At 38.1% G+C, this 25,473-nt stretch overlaps 2 protein-coding genes across 6 annotated transcripts in view; both read left to right on the forward strand.

The window, feature by feature from the left end:
* LOC100648253 overlaps positions 1-25,473 on the forward strand; it is a 57,419-nt gene that overhangs the window by 23,145 nt on the left and 8,801 nt on the right. Inside the window, exon 1 of one of the 4 annotated variants that reach the window (XM_048409695.1) lies at positions 22,799-23,075. The exons of 1 other annotated variant lie outside the window; for it this stretch is intronic. In XM_048409695.1, coding sequence (XP_048265652.1) covers positions 22,909-23,075 — 167 coding nt within the window. In that variant the 5' untranslated portion in view covers positions 22,799-22,908. 2 more of the 4 variants (XM_048409696.1, XM_048409697.1) reach the window with 2 other exon arrangements.
* Positions 5,219-20,132, forward strand: LOC100648171 (interferon regulatory factor 2-binding protein-like B). 2 transcript variants are annotated; one of them, XM_020865202.2, is made up of 5 exons: positions 5,219-6,696; positions 14,311-14,519; positions 14,824-15,010; positions 15,315-15,559; positions 15,655-20,132. In XM_020865202.2, exons 1-5 carry the CDS (start codon positions 5,985-5,987, stop codon positions 15,793-15,795), a joined length of 1,494 nt encoding a protein of 497 aa, XP_020720861.1. In that variant the 5' UTR covers positions 5,219-5,984; the 3' UTR covers positions 15,796-20,132. The 2 variants fall into 2 exon arrangements, with proteins under 2 accessions (XP_020720861.1, XP_003398456.1); XM_003398408.4 differs by having other exon boundaries at positions 5,231-6,696; positions 14,311-14,462.

Genomic DNA, 25,473 nt, shown 5'->3' on the forward strand with positions numbered 1-25,473 from the left:
TCGCAATGTTGCCAGCGCCTCGAGTGACGTCACAAGACATACGACTCCCGAACGAGTACGTAAAGCAGCTCGCCGGCAAAGCCAAACTTACGCTCGGAAAAGTACAACGCTCTCTTTGTTACTCGATAGGAATAATCGGAGATCGCATCTACCCGCTTCGTTTGCACTTATTGTTAGTGAAATGCAGAAACTACGTCCTCCACGCTCTGTGCCTGTATTCGCTTCGATAAAACCGTAGCTTCCAGAAAAATCTCCACGAATAGCGTCGTAATTCACGAACCGATAATTATAGGTTATAATACGCTTCTTGAATTTAAGATCCGTTAAAGTCTTTAGTAAATGTATTCAGAGTGATTTAAGAAAGTATTTGAACAATCTTAGAAACTTTTTATGTACATATCATACAAAGCATTTTGAAATCTCATTAGCACTGTAATGAGATGCGAAGATTATCGCATAGAAATTCTAACATATTTATTGAAAGAGCATACACTTCGTAATATCGTCAGAATATTTGAACAATCAACTATTCACTATATGTATTAATAAGTCACAATATTTAATGACATTAATTGTACGTTTAAAACTACTATTTATGCTGTTTACCAACTTTTCATTAAATACATGTTTGTAATAAATGTTTTGTAATCTCTATATACATTTTCGAATTGGTTTCAAATTTTGCTATTCTAATCACGATAGTTGCGTGTCGTTACACTGCTAACAAAATTCAAAAAATTTCGTATAATGCATATAATATATTAATAAAAAGATCCTGTGGTAGGTGTTTGAATATATTCGTGAGCATTTGTAAATCATTCTGAAAATCTTTATTATTTGTTATAAATATTTTTTACGTTTTAATAGAAATTACAATATTATGCGATTACTTCTAGGGATCTTCTAACGATGATTTTTTGATGAATTTCAAGAGTTTCGTGGGAAATAATAGACGAGGAATATTATGTACATGATTACGTCTCACGGTGTCGACGATTCGTGATATTTTCCCGCGCAAGGAAAGAGAAGGTTAGCTCGTCGCGTTTTTGCGCGTTACCAACAGCGTAACAAACCACACCGTTAAGGAATCTTTAAATTCCGTTACGTAATGGTTCTGCAGCGATAACCCTATGACACGTACCAGGTGTGTCCGGATATTTATTCTCGACTTATATCATCAAATATTAAGTATTTAAGAAATTACGACCCTGCCTGTTAAAATTCTCGTTTGCACTGCTCGGTTCTTGTATCATCGGTGATAATCTATGAATGATACCAAGTGTTTTGCAAGATTGTAAACATAACATTCATTCACGTGACCAGCCGCTTATTGAAAAAATCTTCCGTTCGAAATAGATTATCGAGGATACAGATACAGCAAACTCTAGTAATGCGCGATATGTAAAACCATTTTTATTAGCAAGTATACTTTTTGAACGTTTATCTTTCTGTCCTATACATATCTTACAAGTTCGTATATATGAATAGAAATTTTATCTCATAAACTAACTTTACCTATTTGACTTACAAAGATATTCGAACGCTTGCTATAGAAAATATTCATGGATGTTTTACGTGCGTTTGCGAAACTTTTTGAAACTTCACTGGCACTGCAACCAGGCTATCGTTATTACATTATATTAAAATATGAAATCAATCAGAATTTAGAGATTACGACACATTCCTTGCAAATATATTCTTAATAAAAATTTAATACATAGGATAAATAGTGTCAACATATAAATAGCGCTAAATATAGTTCCACTAAATATCGTTTCGTATTAACGTATTGATCGATACTTGACTATTCAAATATTTTGATGATCTTCGCGGAGTGTATGTTTACGATAAATGCCTCGTAACATTTATATACATTATATTTCATTTCAATTTGTATTAAAATAAAGAGCTGAATGAAATGAAATTGTAAAATATTTCGTATTACACGCATAATATATTCACTGGAAGTTTGTATAAGTGTTCAAATATTATCGTGAGTCACCGTACATGTTTTTCAGTAATCTCACAGTATTACATAACGTTCGATGGTAACAAGAGACGTATCTATCCGATCGTACATCCACATAATTGCATTTCACTGCACTCGTGACGCTGTGCAGACAAATTAGAAATTAAAGCATATTAAAGAAGGCGTCATCGAGCCAGACACGTCTACCGCGTGTCTCGGCGAGGCGGAAATAATTTTGCAGCGCGTCGCGCTAGATAAAGTCGCCCTATCAGTCGCCCCTATGAAATATGGTAGCCTAGTGTGGCTGATACTTGTCGCTATTATACACACGATATTTTTGTAAGTGTGCGTACCATCAATATGCAACGTGTCATGCAAAATTGTCGCACGAGTATACTCGGCAAAGTAATTATGTAAATCTTGCGCTGACACAGGACGTGGAAGGGTTAATGGATAAAATCGTATCATCGAGTGGAGTGACAAAGTTATTTGTCCCTTGTCTGTAAATAGATATTCGACGCGTTTCATATGTTTTGAGAGATTAACGGTGAACTATTCCAGCCTTGCACATGGCCGTGTTATCGACAAACTGGTCGTATTAAAATTACCAATTGGCTAAATTTGCGACCGGTTGTTTGACACACTTGCACGGATGCTTATGCAAAGCATCCGGATACTTTGGTCGATTTTGTAGTAACAGTATGTGAATTTTAGCAAAACGTACAAATTAATATCAAATAGGATAACCGGTTGACTTATAATCTATGATATTTATACGTACAATTTCATTTATTTTATTATCAAAATTGTTGTTGTTACGTAAGAGAATTTATTAGTGCTGATAGCTCGTAACTTGCTACTCGTTAAATTTCGCTGATAATGTTGGTTCAACCATGCTGATCGAGTTGCAATAGTAGAAACTAATATACCTTCGAACGAAACTATGCGGTCATTCATTTTTCTCCGTTTCAGCTCGCATAAATTGTATAACGTTCCCGGTAAAATTTTTTCTCTGACTGCATCGCTGCATCTAAGCTTTGCGTTACGAAGTCATGTCGTATTATGATGTCAGAGTGATGTCATTCCTTTATAGACACTCGATATTTGTACATTGTGTAAAACTTTGCGGTGAATATTATAAATAATTTACAATTGCGTTTCTTTTTTTAAACTCGTGGCAACCGAATAAATATGCATTTGCGCGCATGCATAATCGTACACTTGTATTCGTTGTATCGCGTTAAAACGATAGCAACACTTTTAGAATAGTCGAAGAGAGCTAATGAAAACGTCTATGTATAAACAGCGCGATGTTTGTCAGTTAGAAATTTTCAGAATTTTCACCAATGTCTGGTTATTTTTGACTTATGTGTACACGTGAAACGTTATTTCCACAGATTACGTGAATTTTTATCGCGTTTTAACAACGCAAGATATAAATTCGATTTCACCATCGCGTACGATGTTACAGATGACGAAAAGATACATACTATCGCGAGTGATACGGTAATCACATAATTTAATATTTCGATAAGGTGATATTATCTTATCGTACCTTTCTTTTTTCTTTTCTTCGCGATATCGTTTTTCAAGGGGATTAATTTTTCTATTTAAGTTGCGTACGTATTACAAAATACGAGAGATTATAAAATCTTTACTATCGGTGCGATCAATAAAATTAAAAGTGGTGAGAAAGAGAGTTCAACGACATGGATTTATCAGTGGTCATCTGTAGAGGATAATCTGAGGTTTCATCACGCGCAGTTCGTCGTTGTAACGACAGCAACGCAGTCAATAACCAAACTATCTACTCTAGATGCCAAGCCTCCTGTGACCGTTATCTCGTATTCCCTTATCGCGAAAAGCCCGATAAAATGGCACGCCATTATGCGATCATTGGATTCGTATTATAGTATGAATAGCCATTGTTTATATCGTTTGGCTTAAGCAATTTCGCTTAATTGCATCCGAAGATTGCAATTCATGTGCTTCCACAACGAATCAAAGTCGTTGATCAACAACGATTATGATAAAGAAGATAAAATTGGTGAATGGCGGCGTTAAGATTGCCACGAAAGAAAAAAACGAGAAAATCGTGTCTACGATATCTCGTACAATTGCTTTCGAACGGAATCTTTTAAATTCTCAGTTTGTTATGTAAAAGATTAGGAAGGCGATTGTAAAATAAAAGTGTAAAATTATCAGTTGAATAGGTTTAAAAATTAGTTTGCGAAATATGCTATAAATATACTATTTAGTACAAATCAAGATATATAATGCGTAAATTAATATAGAAAATGTAACACGGTTCGATTGTTTGCATAATCTAAAAGGAAAGCAAATCGAGAAGATTAATGTAATTGAATCTGTAGCGACAATTTGTCGAGAATGAAAAAGGCGTGTTTTTAAATTCTAATTATTACGTAACGGTAGGTATAACGTAATGCTAATTATGTTATAAATATATAGCCGACTGCTTAGAACTGTATCCACACTAGAGTCAGTTGTGAGGTAGTAACTAGCATTGCTATACGTGTTTGTGCGTTATACTGTCTCAGTTAAGTACATTAACAAACATCGAGCACAATTAGAGCGTAATCGGATTTTAGATTCCAGTTCATATTCTGTTAATTAAACCAACAAGGACGATATACAGTTGTATCTCTTAGTAGGCGCCATTTTACCAGGCGAACTAAAAATCCAGATACCACATGCAGATTAGAATGGGTGGAGCCCTTTTCAATTTTTCTACGTGCACGTACATGTACATACGTGCGTATATATGTGTATATATATATATATGTATAATACACCAAAAGATCGCATCGTGAACTCGAATTAAAAACAGTAACAAAAGTAACCTGCAGGAGGTATCCAGCCGGCTGAATAATCGTCGATTTTAATCTCCCAATAAATTATAAGATCCCATCCATATTCAGTAAAATCGAAGAGTAGTTCGTTAACAGCATTTTCTCGAGTGTAAAGTGGACCTCTCGTTGCGAAGAGTGGGTACGGAGCGCGAGTGCGCGCGCGTGTTATCGTCATCTTTTTTTCCTCGGTTCTCTCTTCCCTCTCTGTCTCACTTACTCTATGTTCGCATTCGAGTCCCGGTCGCTGACTACGTGTCCCCTAGGGCAGGCAGCCGGTACGCATGCGCAGCTTCGCGATTATGACGTCATGCACCATGACGCCACAACGCCCGATTGGCGGAGCGCGTCGTAGCCGCCGTTGTGTCGTCGTCGTCGCGTTGTCGAACAGAGGTGTGCGGAGAGGCGAAGCGGGGCCGAGGAAAAGGCAGGGACCGGCGAGGGGGGAAGAGAGCGACACCCGTAGCTCCGCTTTACCGCCGCATTCTCGAGCGTTCGTCTCCTCGTACGGCAACCAGGCGAGCGAGAGCACGTCGTCGTGTCGCGCGCATACCATTATTTCGTGTCTCGTGTTCAACCTAGAATACGGTTTCTATTGTATACATATCGTACGTTCGCGCATCGGTGCTAATGGCGGTTAGTTGTTAGTCGGCTTTCGATTTACCACGAGAGTAAGTTGGTGGTAAAAATATCTGGCGTCCGAGTAACGTGTTCTTCTTTTTCTCAGCTCCGCCTTTACGGCGCGTCGCTCACTTCGGGCGTTGTTAATACGCGCTCGCTGAATTCCCGGCGTAATAACCGACAAACAATATCGGGCATCGTTTTCTCGTCGCGACTCGATCCATGTAGTTTTACGAAACCGAAGTGGAAAGGAAACGTGAAAGACGCGGTGGGAGTATTATTCAGTGATTTCTCTGCGAGTGAAGTTGATTTTTGACCTAGTGTTTATATGCGGTGACTAGCGCAGTCTCTCATGCCAAATATGCTATAAAACCGATACTTTGTGCGTCTCGATAGTGCGTGAGAGATACATAAAAAAGAAAGAAAAAGAAACAGGATAGTAGACGTGATAAAGTGGATGTGAGTGATACGTTTTGGTACGTTGTGACGACTCGGCGGAGTACTCGCGGACGAAGAATTCGAGCAAAATGATGGGAAAGAGAACGCAGTGCTACTTGTGCGATCTGCCCAGGATGCCCTGGGCGATGATCACCGAATTTTCGGAACCCGTATGCCGCGGTTGCGTGAATTACGAGGGCGCCGACAGGATAGATGCAGTATTGGAATCGGCCAAGCAAATGAAAAAGGCACACGGATTCCACGAAGCCAGATCCTCCACATCGAAAACATATAGAGCAACTGGACACACTGAACACAACGGCGGTGCTAATTTGGATGTTCTACCGATACAGAATACTGGACAGAATCATTCGAGGCATCACAATATCGCCGGTTACTCGCAGCTTCATCACCGAAATTCTATCACAGAATTTAATTCGGGGTCGTCGAGACAGCAGATTTCTCGGCAACACGAGGAAACTCATGAGATAGCGAATGGCATGAGGAGTAATAACGTGAGAATCCCGAACGCCCACCTAGCCGCGGTGGCGCATCACGTGAACCTCAGCCACAACAGAGGCATCGCACAGCTCAAGCGAAGTATTTCCACTATCGACGAGGACGAGCACGCAGAGAAGAGGCTCACGTTGGAGGAGCAACATTCGGTCAGGCCGCCATTGACCAGAGGCGATTCTTTGCCAGCTGTAAGCCTTGCCGTCAGTTACGTGCAGGATAGAAGCAAAGAGAAGCATCCTGTGAGAGCGCCCAGTTTTGATACCGCCACTACATTTAAGACCAATGGTGAGTTACACGCAGAAGAAACGATCTGGCTACTCGTGTTATGGACGCGTTTCCGCTTTCAAATTTGCTAGTCTCTTCGCCATCCTCGATTTCGACCAAGAATTATTTATGGCTGCAATGTTTATTTTTATAGAAGTTATATAGTTACTCTTATTAGGCGTAGATATATTGTTTTACGAGGAATTAGATATTTTGGAAGACAGATGAAATATTCTACCCAGTAATGTTGTTGATATTTATAACCATCGAAGATGCATGCAACATTATTTTAACCGGGCATCCCGATATTACGCCTCAATTGGTATCGTTCTGTTGTAATTGACCCACAAGACTTTAGGATCAGTTGCTTCATCTCAGAATACTTCGCTCTAATTTCTATTGCATATTTTACGTCATAAAGACCATTAATAACATTTATCGTGTAAAATTGAAAATATAAAAATCAAAATTAAATACTGTAAAACTAAATGTAACCAAACTTAAAACTAATCTCCGTTTTCTATGGTCCAATAACACCAATTGCCGGTTATGTTGAAATTAAGGTGTTGGATTTTCTTCCATTTTGAAGCAGATGGTTTTTCTTGGTTGCTCTTATCGGCTGGTAGTAAAAATAGGTAAACGTTTGGTCGTGCGCGTGGCCATCTGGCACGGGAAAGGAACCGCGTGTATGAGTTAAAAGACACAGCCTTTGGGCTTCGGGGAATCATCCGCGCCGCAGTAAAAGGATGATACATCTTCCTTCTCTCTCTTCCTCCCACTATAAATCGGACGCGCGTTGCCTTGCGGCCTCCGAGTCAGCGCGCGTTTTTCTCTCTTTGTCTTTCCTTCGGCCAGTTCCTTCATTCTGGACGAACGGCAGTCGTCCAAACGCGTATAAAGGAGACGTACGTTGAGCACGTGATGGGACGACCAAAAGATACACCGAGTTGCCGTGCCGTACCGTGCCGTGACGTCCAATCGGATGACGTCACTCAGTATATTTAGATACAATGAATGAGTCCGTTGTTGCTCAATACAAATCTCATCGACCGTCGCAAACATTTTACAAATGTAATTTCGCTCCTGGATCGTAACCAGTCAGATATGACCAATCTCTTTAAAAAAATGTTGACCACAGGCTGTCAACGTGACCTTCTATTTTATGGAATAAACATATATATCTGTGATGGGCGGGCAAAACAATGTACATAAGATTTATTAGTCTTGCAGAGAACTATTTATAATGTTTAGTCCAATGTAAGATCAGGATTAGGTTTTTGACACTATTAATAGAATTTCAGGTAGGAGAATGGTAAAGAAGTGAAACTAACTTGTACTAGAAGTATAAAGAAAAGACCAACAATGTGGGATATAATATTAGCGGTTTTTATCAGAAGTTCGCTTTATATTATTCTTTTGCCGGAAATACATTTTCGAACTGTACCGAATATTATACATATAGAAAGTACAATTTTTGTGCAAAAATCGTTTCTTTTTCCTGTTGAAGTACCGCGTCGCTACAATACTTTCAAAAACCGGTTCAACTTGTACGCGATATATTTTACCTTTTTTCGCGACTGCACCGCGAAGGTAACTGTAGCGTGGCCCCCTTTTTTCTTGCGCTCCTTTCCGTCGTACGTGGCTCATTGACGAGGCGGGTTGACGATGCTCGAGTCCGAGGTTCGCGTTTGCTGCGCCCGTACGTAGTATGTATGTATACCTACGTACAGCCGGGGTGACCTTGGTCATCGACCGTTATTTCGACACTGGCCACTTTCTAATTCGACCTTAACGCGCGTGTGTGTTTACGGTTATCGAGTGGTGGTTCGCTGCAGTCACCGAGGGAGGCCATCTGTCTTGTCGCCTCGCTCTTTGCTATAAATATTTTCTGGAAAATTTTCACCATTTCTCTTACGCCGAACAAAAGTTTAGCGTCATTCTCATCGTTTCGTGAAACGATAGTGATTTATCGTTACTTCAGCTAAGAAATAGAGACGAATAACTCGGATCCAACATTATTCTTGCTTATTAATTGCTAGAAAAATGCCATTTTGATCGTTATTCGTTGAAATGTCCACAGTAAATTGTAATTTAACACAAATATACTTATTATATTCAAAAGGATGATCATAAGATATATATCTGGTTTTATTCGATGAGTAATAGATAATAGCAAAGAATCGGTAGCGTAATGGATCAGTGTCAGTGCCGTTATCAAACTTCAACAATTTTCTCCATTACCGATCTTGAAACGCTTGTTACCAGTTGAGTTAAAATTAAATTAGCGATTAACGGTCATTATGGCGTCCTAAAACGGATTGGAAAACTGAAGAAACTATTCGAACAAATCTAACGCTTTCTAAAAGCTGTCTTACATAAAATAACCGTAAGAAATAATTGAATCGAACGATCGGGACTAGATATACTAGGAGTCGCGGAAACACGTAAATTGCTGTCTGTAAAGAACGTTGCAGAGGATTGGAGTTAGTAGCGAAAGGTAAAAATCTAGTTTACTGTTTGTCGATATTTGTAAATGTTTGAATTGCCGCTTAAATGGATTCGGACCTATGCGTGAAACTATATAAAATTCAGAGCGATAACGACGGATATTCTGACGACTTACTTCTGTTTCCCGATCTTATCTAATCCTTTTTTTGTCCTTAGCAGTAGCGTTTCCGTTGGGAAGATAGGGTTCCCGTTTACGTACGCATGTTTCGATAAAAATAGATTAGCCGCTGGCAAAGATTAGAGTCTGGAAATAAACGTGGATTTTCAGAAAATTTTTGTAAAATAGAAAACCAGCTTTCCTACTTGTTTTAATTTTTATATCGTAGAAAGTGCTTTTTATGATCTTAGTAGAGATTAGATTAAGTTGCTATTAATTTACTTTTAGGATTAAAATTTACTTAGGATTTAAATGTCTCTTTTAAAGTTAATTCTGATACTTTTTTTTACGTAATTACGTAATTTTTACGAAATTATTTTTACGTAGCTGTAAATTTATTGCAAATAATTTATTTTTGTATATAGTTAATACTGCAATTCATTTTTAAGTAGATATAGGAAGTTACTATATTTTAGTTATTTTCATAAACGTAGAGAGTATCGCAAGACGTGACAAACATTATAATATCATTCTCGTGTGCCCTTATCATATTAAAACAGTCGAGTCGGTATAATCCTACTGGCAATTATCTGACCGCTCGTGTGATATTTTCTCTCTCTAGTTATTTAAATTTATTGCTCATTTCACTCTATGTGTGCCCGTTACGTTCTCTCCCGTCATTCTGTGCCTCTTCAAAGAGAGTTAACGTACATTAAGCACTGCTATTCTCTTTAATGAAGAGTGAACGCGTAAAATTTCATAGATATATCCGACAAAGAAATAACTTATACCAAATAAACAACAGCCTACCTGTGCAATTAGAATTCTGATTTAATATATATATTTTTATTTCGTTTCGAACTTCCTAACCTCTCAATTGATAAAAACGAATTAACTCTTCACTTGGAAGAATTATTCCGTTTTGAGAATTCATTCATTTACTTATATTCGTGTAAATTACTATTTTCACCATTTCACAAGTATATTTATATTGACAATTTTAAGATTATCAAGATTACTAAAATAAAACAGTTGATAGGTTAGTATCGTTATCGTTCACCGGTTTTTAGAACGATATCACGTTCCGAAAAATAGTTATCGATTTTTCTTGTCGTTCGATGAGTCGTTTTAGAATATACGCGTAGCCACGTATGCGTTCCTACAAGAGAGAGAGATGGATGAGAAATGACAGGCTGTCAGCAACGGTAGTAACCGAGTAACGAGAGCAGCAAGCTTCGACCGTGTTTCGCAATGATTGCCACGGTTCGCGGTTCTCGACTATGCTCGATCGATCGCGTACAGATAGAGACATGTATACATCGGCTCTGTCCTACGTCACTGGACGAGTATCGCCTTCGTGTGCACGTATCTTCTCGCCATGCCATATACAAGGTGTTGCAAAACGCCTGACAGAACTTTAGTCTGATACGATACGAGAATATATCTCGTTAGAAAGCTTATACATATCGATAAAGACGTTATAGCTATTTATTTGGCGTATTACGATTTAACAGTATGGTTTTCATTGTTTCCAATAACAAGATAAACAAATACATATTTGATATTATTTGTCCTCGTGTTACCACGTAGTTTCCGTAGTTTACGTAGCACGTAATAAGGTCATGTGTTATTCAAATAAATAAATATTTCGACCAGTTGCAAAGTTACACCGCATTGTTTTTCTCGTTTCACGACCGATTCATCAAGGTTAATTTGAAGCTAATAGAAAACATAACCTAAAGCTGTGTTCTCACTGAAGCAAAAATGAGAAACTTTTTGTTTCCTGTTATTGCTACACATTCTAAACAATACTTACTACATAAATACTTACTACTACCTGCAAAAACATTTAGTCCACGCTGAAATAACGTAATCAAACAGATTTAAGTCGTTTCGATTTTAAAGACATCTTTCTTTAAAAACAAGTATACACTGAAAGAAAATTTTTTTCTTCATTTTTTATCTGGATCGATCTGGACGGTAACAAGCAATAGTAACTTTTATTATTGGCAACAGAAACAATGTGATGGAACAAGGAGAAACATTGAACAACAAATAACAACATTTTCAAGGAACATGGAACATTAACACAAAGTAGTAAATTATTATTTCTGTGAGGACGCAGCTTTAAAATAAACATTTCAGGACACTCTGTAGAGAGACGTTAGCCGTAAATGCGCGCATTGACGGCGTCAACGACGCTGGGAGGGTCATACTTTCGAAACAAGGCCACTATAGTCGACCGGTTAGCTGCGATATACAAAGCACAGAGTGTGACTAAGCCGGCCGCCTACGTGCATCATGCGATGTCTGTTACAAAACCGCGCATGCGTTTTTCTCGGGTCGGTCGCCCCTCTTGCTTCTCCTTATTCCGTGATCATCGTTCTCTTTCGTTTCCTCCGGTACAGCAGGAATCATCGCTGCTACGTTTCTTCGATTCAAGAGATAGATAGAGAGCGGAGACGCGCCAACGGGCCTCGCTTCTATCAGAGTCGTCACGGAAAAGTACCGGTCACACATCTTCTCGATGGCAGACCACGCTCTAGTCGAGATCTCGGTGACTCGTATTCCTGTTTCTCTTTGTGGTGGGGGTAGATACGTGCGGATGCTGCGTTCCACTGGAATATACAGGATTGCCGGTGGATATACTCGACTGAGATATCGCGTGTCACGGTCCTCCGTAGAACGTGACGAAACGATGCTTCTTTCTTAATATCGATCCGTTCGCTTATCTGCTCGTACCAAGGGGAATGCGTTTCTTCGTATGTGGGTTCGGAAACGCGTAAACATCTTGCCAAGAAAAATAACGAGACACGCGATAACCGAGAAGTAGCACGTTGTCGGGCGAATTTCGTTGCGTAGCGCGGTTCTTGATAACATCGTACGTGGAATGGCAGAGTAAAGTTGTGAGATTGTCGCCGTTCTGAAATTGCCTTATTCGTGGAAGCTTATGGATTCTAAGTACGAATAATCAGTGTTGGATAAAGAAATTCCTTTCATTTGCATGTTTCTGTCTTTTATTTTTGTGGAGTTATTCGTACGAAATACATATTCATACAAATATCAACCGTATAAAAAATTTGTAATAATTATATTTTTTGAGAATTAACAATTTTGTACAGGTAATGTTTGTATCGATTTTATACACATATACTCTATAGTACCATAAATGATGTATGTTTAAAAACAGAACGTATTTATGTTACAACTTAGTGTATGTTATTGCGCTTTGCTAATACATTTTACGAGTGTCAACAGCAGTAGATAGGAGCGCCATCAAATAAAGTATATCCAGCGGAGAATATGTTTGTCTTTTGTTTGTTGACCTTTCTTAACGTATAATCGATTAAGTAAAAGAAGAACGCACTTTTAAATAAGGGAACGGATCGTATTTTCATGAAATATTAAATTAACTATCGGTATGCGTGCTTGTTATTTTGAGGAACATATTTATGAACACTGACAATGTAAAATAGTATTACCACACGGTAATTCATAACCTAGAATTTTTTTTACTAATTAGTATTATTTTAAAGTTATTTCAATGATGCGGCCGCTACATCAAAATTAATACCCAAAATTATTTTTAAAATAAAGAAATATTTTGCTGAAACATTTCTAATTATAGCAATATTAACGCAAGAAAACATAGTAGACACTGAATTCATAAAAACTTCAATTATTTCATACGTTTATCTCTTATTTGATATATCATCTTCATTTTGAAATACTTTTTTCCCGTTATTTAAATCTCAATTCGTACGTAATTACAATCAAATTACTTCATATAGTAATTCTATAAAGATAATAATAAGGATAGATTTTTAGATAACAATTAAGGTAATAATGATTAAAATATAGTTATTTTTTAATCGATGTATTGAAAATTCGAAAGTTAATTATTATATAGACATTTTGAAATATTTCTTATTCTAGTTGAATTATAATTGTGCAGTTATATTGGTATTTGCGTTTGTATTTTAGAACGATATTAATACAAGTAAAAGTAATTACTATAACATATATTTCATAAAAATTCCAAGCATTTTCTACGTTTATCGTCGAACGATATATTGAAAATTCGAAGGCCAACGAGTATATGATATACAGTATCAATGTAATCGTACAGTCATATCTATACTATAGATAAATGTACAGGTAACACGCGTATCGCGTGTTAATGATTTTATCATTGAAAGTGACCTAAGAGTGGTATAGAAACGGTTCGTAAACAATATCAAAATGCGTAACCTCGCGATGTGTCCTGTAAACTGTAAGTAGTATTATATCGAGGTACGAGAACGCTCGATATTCCTTGGTGTAGCAGCAACAATCGCGCGCTCATGAAAGCAAATAAGTCACGAAAAGCACTTCGTATACAGCTGGCGACACAGATGGCACGTCTTGTATGTGTCGTTCGGTAGACGATCTCTCGTGGAATATCAATTTCACGCTAACGTTCGACTTAACCTATTGGACTTAACGGGCAGCAGCTGTTTCGATTTGGTTCTAGACGGTTGGAAATCGGTCGAATATCCGTGTGTCACTATTGTCAGTCTATTTATAAAGATCCAGGAACGAGGCTTGTCTGCCCTCGATGCGACCAACGAATGACAAAAGTACACTCGTTTCAATTAGCATAATCACACGACGTTGTCCGTGCTGCTCTATGTAGAGGGGAAAGGATATCTATTTCTGTCTTCCAATGATCCATTGAAGTCTCTGCTCTTTTTATATGACGATGCTTGTAGGTTATGTTAGATAATTTATTCCGCGTGAAATTTTATATTTTCGACAATTGATAATCATTCAGTTAGGTTAAGTTTAATGATATAGAGTAGAAAGTGTTATTAGTGTCTCTGTTCTTATATGATGATGCTTACAGGTTATTTTGAATAACTTAAATTGTTTCGAGCGAAATTTCTTTTTGCGCATTCAACGATCGCTTGGTCACGTTAATTTTAATAATACGTATAGAATAGATTGTGTTAGAGTAATAGCAAAAATGTTAACGATCGATCGAATTTCAGGGGCATACGTCGGTCCGTCTATCCCATTGGCACCAGCAAATGTGGCGGCAAACGGTGGAGGGTCTCCTCTTCGCCCGCGAACGAGCCCTCCACCACCGCCGCCACCGGCGCAAGAAGCCTCCAACGATAATCCACAAACGAATCATCACCAGGTAATCAAGCTCCAAATGTTAACGACCGCGTGCGAATACATCTATGAGGATAACAATGTTCGTCTAAGGATACATTATTCTTTGCTATTTATACGTTTAACTCTCAATTGACATCGTTGGATCATGAGATGATTACAACATTTTTGGTTAGGTTACTTGAATTTGCGATATTACGATTTAATTTGTACTTCATTTCTCACACTATCATATAAAATACTGTATACAAGTTGAAACGAAGCGTAGGCTAAAGTTGAGTAATTTAACCTAGAATCTTGTTGGTCATCTACGATCTAACAATACTATTTGGAGGTTATATGTTGATCTATGTGATATGTATATTGAAAGGTATGTTGTGTTTTAGGGTTCGACAAATGGCCCGTCACCTATGGCTGCGCTCATGTCTGTCGCTGACAACTTAGCGTCGCCAGAATCAGTGCCACAGCCACCGAATAATCCGAGTCCAACCAGTAGAAGCCCACCGACCACGGCTACGAACGCTCAGCAACGCAGTGCTTCCAGAGGATCGCAGCATAGCCCGAACAGTTCAGGTAATTATGTCTGTTTCCTTTTTTTTTTCTTTCTTTTTTTTCGTTCAAATCCTCAACTAGTATTTTTGGTGGTAATATACGTTATATTTTACGCATTGCAAACCACCAATGATATTTATTTCGTACGATATACAAATTAAAACGATGTACTTCAAAGTTAGATAATTTAAGTTAAATCTAATCTAAACTATGCGTTCATCTAGGATCCAATCGTACGAGTTGAGGATTAAATGCCAATTACTATCGCGCATAAAATTGATAGAAATACGTTAAATTAAATTGTATGCATACTGATTGATTACAGGATCCTCGGGTAGGAGATCCAATGGTTCAAGGCACGTGTCGTCGACGACTGTGACAACGTCATCAGAAGGAGCAGTTGCCCAAGTTGCCGGAGCCGAACAAGTATCAGCGCCGATATTAAAATGCACCCTGTGTCAAGAACGCCTCGAGGACACGCATTTTGTTCAGTGTCCCAGCGTGCCACACCACAAATTCTGTTTCCCTTGCAGCCGAGAAAGTATAAAGAGACAGGGTGCTGGCTCAGAGGTGGGTTCCCGACCGAAATATCTATTCTGCATCTAGAACGAGCGATTGTCATTCGACGTAACGACCTAATTTCACGTTAATTTCAATTGTTTCAGGTTTATTGCCCAAGTGGAGAGAAATGTCCACTGGCGAACAGCCAAGTGCCATGGGCGTTTATGCAAGGCGAGATAGCCACTATCTTGGGCGACGATACCACAGGCTCTGGGCTTAAAGTAAAGAAAGAGAGAGAAACCTAAAGATTCTCACGCTGTTTTAAAAACGGGTCTCAAATTTTGCACCCTCTTTGACGAGGGTTAATCATGGTGGAACCGTGAAGGTTCAACCAAAAAATACTTTTTGGTAACGGTGATGATACATGTTTGGCGACGATATTGCCAACATTATTCGATTCGAGCCAAAGACGTTGTCGGTGTAAATTGGAATTAATAATGAAGTTGTTGTCGGGGAAAGTGGACGATTTTTTTCAGCGACGCGTTTCGCTGGGTGTTCTGTTCACCGAGACAACCGATTGTTTCGATCGATTGTTCGTACATCGATCGATTGTTTTTGACTGGTCTAGAGAAGAAGTCTTTGGCAATTTTTGACATGCTGGCGTTGGTCCTGCGCACGTGTATATATGGGATTATCTTAGAACGGTTAATGCGCGAGGAAATAAAAAGGAACACACGTGATTTTCATCGAATATATACGAATAAACGTTAAAAGAAAACGCGAGAGTGATTTTGTGTCCGGTTTGGGTTTGTACTTAGACTCGATCGCCTTTCTTTATTATTTCTTGTGTCGCGAATGTTCTCGCGTTTTTTGAAACACTATACGTACAGAGACATTTTACACGCCGCATGCACACACGCACACACACAGACACACACACGAAACACTTACATATATATACATAAAGTACATTACGGTAACACACCACGGTACCATTAAAGTCAGGCGGTTGTATTGTACTTTATTTTTATTCACGCTATCGCGTGATCGCGGATTAACCGAAGTCGGGAGTACTGCACTTCGGTGTTCCGAAACTTTTCGGGCAAGTTCCCGATCGGTCGTCTTTTTCTAATCTTTTATTTGTATACTCTTTCTACTACTACACACTCATTGTATGATAGAAGAAAAGAAAAAAACATTGCGGACATATTTAGACCCAGCGTACGGGTTTTCTGTACATTATGTATATGTGTACATACCACGTTATTAATAAAACTTATGGATTAAAGGAGTAACCAGTTTTAAATGTACAAAAGAAGGAAAACTTACATTCGTTTTGCGTGTTATTCTATTAAATTATTTTTCGTTTTTGTTTCTCTTTTTCTTTCTTCTCGAATCATTTATTAGGAAACAAGAACCGTACGTTCAAACAATTGTAGGACGTTCGAGCGAATTTTGTTCAATTTTCCTCGTCATTTTCTCTTTTCCTTTTCGTTCTTTCTCGTTTTTGCGAAAAAAAAAGAAGATCGCGAATTCTCTTTATAAGACTCGTCTGGTGGTATCCGAAATAAGAAAACACACGAGAGAGGAGGGACACATCGTTCTTATCCAGTCATTCATTAAAAGAAAAACAAAAAGAAAAAAAAAACAAAAAAAAAAAGAAAAACGAAAGAAAAAGCCAAAAAAAAAGACGAATCGGTATCCGATTGTGTAACGTCCACTTTCGCCTTTAGTTAATCGCTAGACTTTAAGTGAGAGGGCCTTTTGGTTTTTCATTTTGCCAATGAAAAAGGCGATGCCCGTCAAATAGGAACCATACACTCGCTATTGTCTCTAAAAACGTAAAAAAGAATAAAAAAAAAAACGAAAAAAAAAATAAATAAGTAACGAGAAGCAAAGAAAGCGAAGAAAGTGGAATGGAAAGAAACGAAACGAGAAACTGAAAAATATATAATGCAAGCATACGTTGTTCTCTTGCCGACGTTCGAGGAACCTCTGGCGAGTTTTGTCCGCTCCAAGCGAGACGGTCCCTCGGACGCGAACACATACGGCTCCCTTTTGTATATATTTGTACAAAACGGATTTGGCACAATAAGCGAAGAACGGAGCGGCGAAATCGCGCGAAATCGGAAACAATCATGCGTTCGCGTAGCTCAAGTTCTATCCAGAGACGATGCACGCTTCGTACTCTGTTGTTGGGACTCTGATTTCCGGCGGAACTTGAGGAACACAATCGTTTCTGTTGGTCAACGGCGCTCTTTTTTTCGAATTACACGTTGCTTCGACGCGGTGATCGCGCTCGAAGCGGCTAAGTGTAGAGGCTATCTGCGTTAGCGTAAGCGAATTTATTGTACCGGAGTACAGGAATGCAAAATTGACGAGAGAGTGCGAAAGGATGAGTGACGAGATACTGCGGAAAAGAGCAAAAGATGGATTAATCCTTTTGCTACGATATACCTTTGGAGCTTTAATGTCTTGACAATTTTTTGGTATACAGATCCGAGTAACTTTTGTCGACTCTCTGTAGCGTAATTCGATCATCGTTCGTATCAAACTAACTTCTTTTTATATCATTCTTGGCTTCGGAAAAATTTGGAAAAATTCTGAAGTACTTGTCAATGTCTGTCACCATAAAATACTGTAAGTTGTTGCGATGGTATTTTTGACTAACTAATTACACCTTGAGAAATGAGAATAAATATGACGTTTAGAAGTAGGAGTATAGGAGTTTAGTGGTCATAAAAGTATAAGAGAAAGTAGAAACGACTCTGTGCCGTAGAAGATTTCTGTATACGCTTTCAGCAAATTATAATTCGACGGCTAAAGGCTTATCGTAGCGAAAGGTTTAAGAGAAAAAGGGAAAGACTATAAGAGCGGAGAATGCAAGCGAACGAGAAGGGAGGAGCCGAAATTGGAAAGAGCACAATTGATCGTAGCAATACTTACAGAGGCTGTACATGATATTTTTTAGTCCGAGGCAGGTAGTTCCTACCTTCGATATCAAAGTTAATCGAAGCGCTCGTTCGAAAAAAAAAAAACAAAGGGTTTATTATACAATCTACCCCATTTTTGCAAAAATGAGAAAATGTTCATAGAAAACGAAAGAGGATAACTGGCAAAAAAAAAAAAAAATAAAAAAGAAAAAAAAGAGAAGGCTCACTATTAACAGAAAAGACACAGTTCTTCACGCAGATACGACCTCCTGTTGTTGTTGTATTCCGTTCGTTTCTCCTCGTATTCCGCGATTTTGCGAACCGTCTTTTACTCTCTTTCTGTCCGAGCGATGTAATATTTTGTTTCCACGTCACATTTGGCGGACTGAAAATTACAGTGATGCGAAGAACGATTACCGATCGCAATAATGTTACTATGATATACGGTGTATGTATTTTGTTCGTAAAAATCATTTTAAAAACTTTCGATATTTATATAATACGATATATAAATTAGCCGAGCGTTGAAATTATGAATTTCTCGAATCAAAACGTTAAACGAGAGAAATTAAACAAGCGGTTTTGTTAAGAGATTTAAGGAAGACGAGCAAGTAGAATTTCGAAAATGTTCACTTACATCGCTATAAGTCTCAGCCCGCTATTTGTAGAAAAATCGATTTGTTACGAGTTAACCCGCGAGAGCCTTTATCCTCTCAATGCATCGATACAATAAGTACCATTGGTCGTCGAAATCGGTCGTCTAAGCGGCGATCGTTTGCTCTTTTTGCTGTCCGTTTTGCTGTCTTTCGCATTGTTCGCGCGCGATCGTTTATCTCAAACGCTTGCTCAATTTCCGATTACTATTTTTGGACGACGTTTTGCGGAACAAACGAAGAATATCGGTTGAAAATAATCGACGTACGAATCCGTTTATTGTTCCCTCAGGCAGTGTGTGTGTATGCGTTGATCTTTAAGCGAATATAGCAAAGGTTTTACCTTACTTTTCTCCCCTTCTTTTTCTTCTTCCTTTTTCTTTTTTTCTTAATTTTTATTTTATACTGTGTCAGTCGGCCAGATGAGCGAAATTGGAAATGCACAAAGGAAACGATCGTTTCGTTGCAGCAACAATAATATTAATAATGACTGTTTACACTAATCTTGGATAATTATATAGAGTTTAGAAATCCGCCCCTTTTGCCTGTCGCATTTTCCATTCGTCCAATTTCATTGTCGACGACCAAAAACAAAAGCCAGGAACTTTCTCGTCAGACGTCGTTTTTGCCCATTTTTCGTTTCTTATTCCGAGCGAAACCAAGATGCATCAAGAACGCGCAATCTTCGTTCCAGAGACGAATCAAAGAAAGAAAAATAATGTATTATATATATATTGTACGAATCATTACGAGCAGAGTGTGTTTTTCTCACAGCTGTACCTTGTTCGTTCCGTTTGATTTCTTTCCTTTTTTTTTTTTTGATTTTTTTTTTGTTTTTTTTTCTTTTTTCTATCGATTATTCTCTCTCTCATGATAGCTACACAGCAGAAGTACACAGGAAAGCGGAAGTAACGAAATAATACGTCGAATAGCAATTGTAGTAGTGGATAATGAAATTTTCTAGTATACCATACCTCGAGGAACGCGTAAACACTATACTGTTTATCGTATGTATGCAACATGCAAAAGCAAAATATATGTGTTGATGTGTAACAATTGTGCGTCCTCTTTCCTACCATTCTTTCCAATTGTTTCTCATCTATCGCATGTAAGCAAGTACTTACAGCTATAGTTTCCTTTCTAAACCGAGTTTCTAAAGTTTTGCTTCTCCTCTCTAAAAGAATTCGATAAATCAAATTGTTTCTCCCTTACGATATATCAGAATTCTTTTTTCTTTTCTTTTTTGTTGTCCGTAATTCGAGATAGTTACGTAATCTACGACGTTGCCATATTCGTTTTTTTTCTCATTTTTCTAATGAAAAAAGTATTCCAATTCGAAAAGGTTAACCATATTACGTACACGGTATACGCGTTCGATATTTTTCCCGCGCTGTACGCTTGCTGCCGGCCGGAAGCGATGGGATCATAAGTTCCGGTACGGAGCGAACGGCCTCTGCGCAAAATTGACGCGATATCGAACGTATTGATCCGGTCTACACAGCCAAAGTGCATGCAACGTTGTAGCCCGGTCACAGAGAACAGTCGGCGGAGCCCTCCGCAGGCTTCGCAGGCAGGCAACGTTTCCTGAACTTTGAAAATCAATGCCAATGTTCAGCTGGTGCGATAGCTGGGCCAAAGAGAGAGAAGGAGCCTGCCTGTCTGTATAGGAGGAACGTAGACAGGAAGAAAACGGCAAAAGCAGCATATTGATCTGCCTTTAGCAGACGACTCGAATGCCAGCCACGCTTCACTGTCTGCGCAACCACAGAGACTCCGTATGCCTTAAAGCGGATAGACATCGCGTGGTTTAGCGTGGTTAATGCGTTCATCCGCTGATCGAATTTTCATTTATCTATGCCGTGTACCGGTAAGGAATTTTCATAGGGAATTTTCATCCTTATAACGCAATACGTGAATCGGTTTAACCAAAAGTATCGGTGTATATAGATCGAAACGACTTTCATATTTCTGTCAAATGGAAGAAATTTCCGATCGACGACATAGGAAGATACAGCGTGCAGCAAAAATAACGCACGTATTTACAACGATTACAGATTATAACTGTTACGATGTATCATAATCGTATTATAACGATCGTGTTATATTCGCAAAGAGACACATCACCGTATAGGTTCCATTCCCTTAGTCTTTTTCATGAAAATATAAAATTAGAAGTCTGCAGTCCACTTACGAGTAATAATAACGTATATGCCTTGTAAATGAGATTGATAATTAACGAAGTAGGTAGCGTAGTTGGTTACCACTTACGGTGAAGCGAGTTCAAATCTCCTTAAGGCAAGAAAGGAAAAGGCTCTTCCCGTTCGTTGTACAACGGACAATGCTAGAAATTATGGTGTTTTATTGTTGTTGTATATTCGTCGAGGAAGTCCACACACTAAAGAGAAAGAGAGATTGTATCAACGTTACATGATACTGGACTGTAGCGGTTCTGACAGTTTGCAAACCATTCCAATAAAAGATAATTCGCACACAATACGAGACAATATTACATAAAGAAACAATATATTTAAGTTGGCTGAAAAAACGTTGGGTGATTTTGAACGCTTCGGGAACATTTTGTTTAAATTCCATATAATTTTTAAAAGATCTGACAAATTTTATTATTTTTGTAGAATTATTCTCGGTCCGGGCTGGTTCAGTCTTGTTTCGGTCTGAGCGACAGCGAATATTTTTCTCACGTCGTGTTTAAATATAAGCAACTTTTACTTTGTACGAAGTCACGTACACTAAAAATAACGAGAACCGTCGTCCGGCTACCAAAGAACAATAACGCATGATCAATAATTACTGTTGAAGTTTGGCTACACAAGGTATCTTCCTTTGGGTAAACGAAACTTTATAAGCCAATTTCTGGTAATTTATTTTAATAAGATTTTTAGGGTGTTCGTATAAATCCAGCTCGATTAGCGTGGATCTAGACCATGTGCCCTTTATAATAAAAGCACAGACCCCTTATACGTGGCATGACAACTTTTATTACGCTGGAAACAGCAATTTGTAACACTGTGGCAGTATAGTACACGAAAGTAACGATATTGCTTAGTAAGAATTAGCTTAGAAGGTTAACGATCGTTAGCGATCATTATCGTTTCGTAACGTTATCATCATCGTAACGACCATTGCCGATGAAGAAAATAGCCGTCGAATAGTGAGTGTTTATCGTATCGAATTAACGAAAGAATATAACAAACTATTTTTTAATTACGAGGAACAAAAAGTGTATGTTCTCCGAAATGAATTATCGACGAAAAGTTTCTGGTTACAAAAGACAGGCTTTATCTGGAAGCCAATGTTTGTAAACGGATGTCAAAAGTAAAAAATAATAGAGAATTTACTTCCCATCCAACCTCTTTCTTCCTTACCACACATTGTTTATCAACTCCAATAATCTACAAAAAATTCTCTACAAAGGTTTCTTGTACGACAAACAATGTTCTTTAAGTGTAATGATTCCTTAGGGATAAAACTCAAAATTACACGTTATTTTTAGCTTTAATCGACGAGAGAACGATCAGGACACGCTGTAATTTTCAAGATCAAAGAAATAATTTCACCCGTTTATTTCAGTCTTTTTATTTCACTTCTTTTTTACCCAAAAAACATGCGTCGCTTTTTGTTACAGTCGGTAACGTAGGAAATGATAAGCCATTTGAACGTTTGAGGGCTCGAAGGCAGCTTCTCCCAGTTATTCGATAGAGCTCAAATTTTGCACAAATTATCTCTTTATTAATCGCAAACATCCCGAGCGATGGCGCGAAAGAAACCTTGAACAAACTTCTGTCATCGAGTCCGAATAATAAGAGTCATCGTAATGCGCGGCGAACACGTTAATGTTTCACGTTTGTGCGTATACATCGAAAAAATAACCAACGATTTCTTCCACCGCGAACGTGCTCGCGCCTTATATTATTCCTCCTTAATCGAATCTTTCATTCGCCATTACGTGTCTTATCCGACAAGGAAATTCGGACAGGTTTGGTGAGAGGCATCATACGAAGCATCGTTTTTTTCATACGCGTTTTTCGATATTTTGTTACGGGCTGAGATCTTGATCCATTAAAGTTCTATTAAAACTTTTACGATTACGCTTATGATAGAAGCGTATCCCTTGGTAATTTATAAAATATCTTCCTTACAAGCTGCTATCGAGAGTGATCCACCATTTACTCGAATTGCGAAAATAGGTAATTTATTTAATTAAAGAAACTCGTTTTCCTTCGAATAGGAAACGGGAAACGTTGATGTTATCGTTAACGGTCGAGAGTGCGCGTTAAATTGTGCGATCTTTCGCACGACCGTCTGCTCTGTGCTTCCAACGTAATCACAATGGACAAATTAATATAGAAATACATACGGATATGGATCCATTTATCTTCGTTTCGTAATAAACGTTTTAAACGAAGTGAAGTAGTCCTTCGTCTCTTGAAAGGTAGAAAGAAGGAGAATTTATAAAAATTCGAAGAGATTTTCGGAATCGTCGTGGAGCAAGTTTTAATCGTCAAAGCGATCGTTGAAAAGTTTTAATGGAATTCGAAGCGATACGAATCTCAGAGATTATACGATATTACAACTCTCTTTGTTTCAGCTTCCCTATACTTCACGTTTTTATCCGGAATCGGCCGAGTTAAATTAATGAAAATAACGTACGAAGCGTCTAACGAGAGAAGATCTTTATTACGGCGATGTTTATACATTATTCAAGCAGCCAAGCGTTTAATCGAGCGATTTGAAATTCCAGCGTCGATTTTTCTATCGTTGCCTATGAATACGACGATAAATATTAATGCTGCTCTGCGTTGAAATCGTGTTATTAAAGTCTATGAATTATTTTGAATTTTTATACACGGTTATTCGACGGCCAGCTTCGAAATTTTAGCATTCCGTGTTTTTCCAGGCTTCGAAACTTCGAAACTCCTAGCTTTATTCCGAAAGTTTCCGCTTCAAAGGCTCCGGGATATTTTCTTTTTGTACAGTTTTTTTTTCGGATATATTCACTTGCATGCACGTTGCATAGATGAATAAACGTTTCGTAGTTGGTAAAGTAGATATTTCTGAATATTCGTCGTTACCAAAAGCGTTCGCGTCGACTCGTTTGATATCTTCCATCGCGAGTTTATAGTTTGCTTCGATGTTCCATCTCGTGACTGAATTCTCGTCGATCGTAATTCAAAGGAACGTTGTTCCATTTACGTGTCGATCTTATTTGCATCGACGGCGATCGAGCTCCTCTCAGCGAGGATGAGCGACGAAAAAAAGAAATCGTAAAACGTGCGGGACGAACACGCGGTAACGAAGTGACGATGATTAATTGATACGTCGAATATCGACGAATTAATTAATTCGATAGAACACGATAACGAGCAAAAGTTCGAGTTCCCTCGATTCGAATATTTCAAGAATCGATACTGGCACGTTCGATGCTTGGGGAACTGGTCAATTTGCTGGACGACAGAAAATCGATAACGAGGAAAGAAGCGACTCCCTTTAAGGATCGATATTACCGCGTATAGATAGTTTTTAGCGTGGCCAGCAACCTGTACAATGCTGACGACGTAATGCACGGTTTGATTTTCTATCACGGAACGTGGAAGAGGTGGAAGCTCGACCAGGGCAACCACCCCTGTTTCTCAGACATCAGTAACTTTGTTATCGTCGATTCTTCGACTTAACCGTTTTTAAACGACCATATTTTTTGTTTTTCCTTCTTTCGTTCTTTCGCAACGTCGCGACTCGCAATGTGCTCACGTTCTCTCTTAATCGATAGAGGGGCAAGAATACTTTTCTTGCGGAAGAAACAGGAGATTTGGTATTATTTAGGTATCGAGTAGCTTATCGTTGAAAACATTCAAGTTATATAAATTTTATTTTGCTTTATATATAAATCTTATTTTTGTAATTTACGGAAAATGAATGGAATACAGGTCGTAGCTTTATTTCAATTTGCTGTAGATTTAATTAAACCATAGCGTAATCTTGAATACAATCTTCTTAGGTGTAATTCCAGTTTATGAGTGATTCGTGAAATTTTATTTTACATAAATGCACATATAAAGTTCATTTATGTGATTTACGGAAGATGGATGGAATACAAATCGTGCCTTTATTTAAATTTGCTGTAGATTTAATTAAACCATAGCGTAATCTTGAATACAATCTTCTTAGCTGTAATTCCAGTTTATGAGTGATTCGTAAAATTTTACTTTACATATACGCACATATAAAGTTCATTTATGTGATTTACGGAAAATGAATGGAATACAGGTCGTAACTTTATTTCAATTTGCTGTAGATTTAATTAAACCACAGCATAATCTTGTATAGAATCTTAGCTGTAATTTCAGCTTACGGACGATTCGTAAAATAATTTTTACCGTGT

The sequence above is a fragment of the Bombus terrestris genome, chromosome 10 (genome assembly GCF_910591885.1).
Source record: "Bombus terrestris chromosome 10, iyBomTerr1.2, whole genome shotgun sequence".
Classification (NCBI taxonomy): Eukaryota; Metazoa; Arthropoda; class Insecta; order Hymenoptera; family Apidae; genus Bombus; species Bombus terrestris.

Bases quoted from the DNA above. Each gene is read 5' to 3' on its own strand.
- LOC100648171 (XM_020865202.2), top strand. From the start codon at position 5,985: ATGATGGGAAAGAGAACGCAGTGCTACTTGTGCGATCTGCCCAGGATG. The intron at 6,697-14,310 runs GTGAGTTACACG...ATCGAATTTCAG, and splicing joins CACTACATTTAAGACCAATG to GGGCATACGTCGGTCCGTCT. The intron at 15,011-15,314 runs GTAATTATGTCT...GATTGATTACAG, and splicing joins GCATAGCCCGAACAGTTCAG to GATCCTCGGGTAGGAGATCC.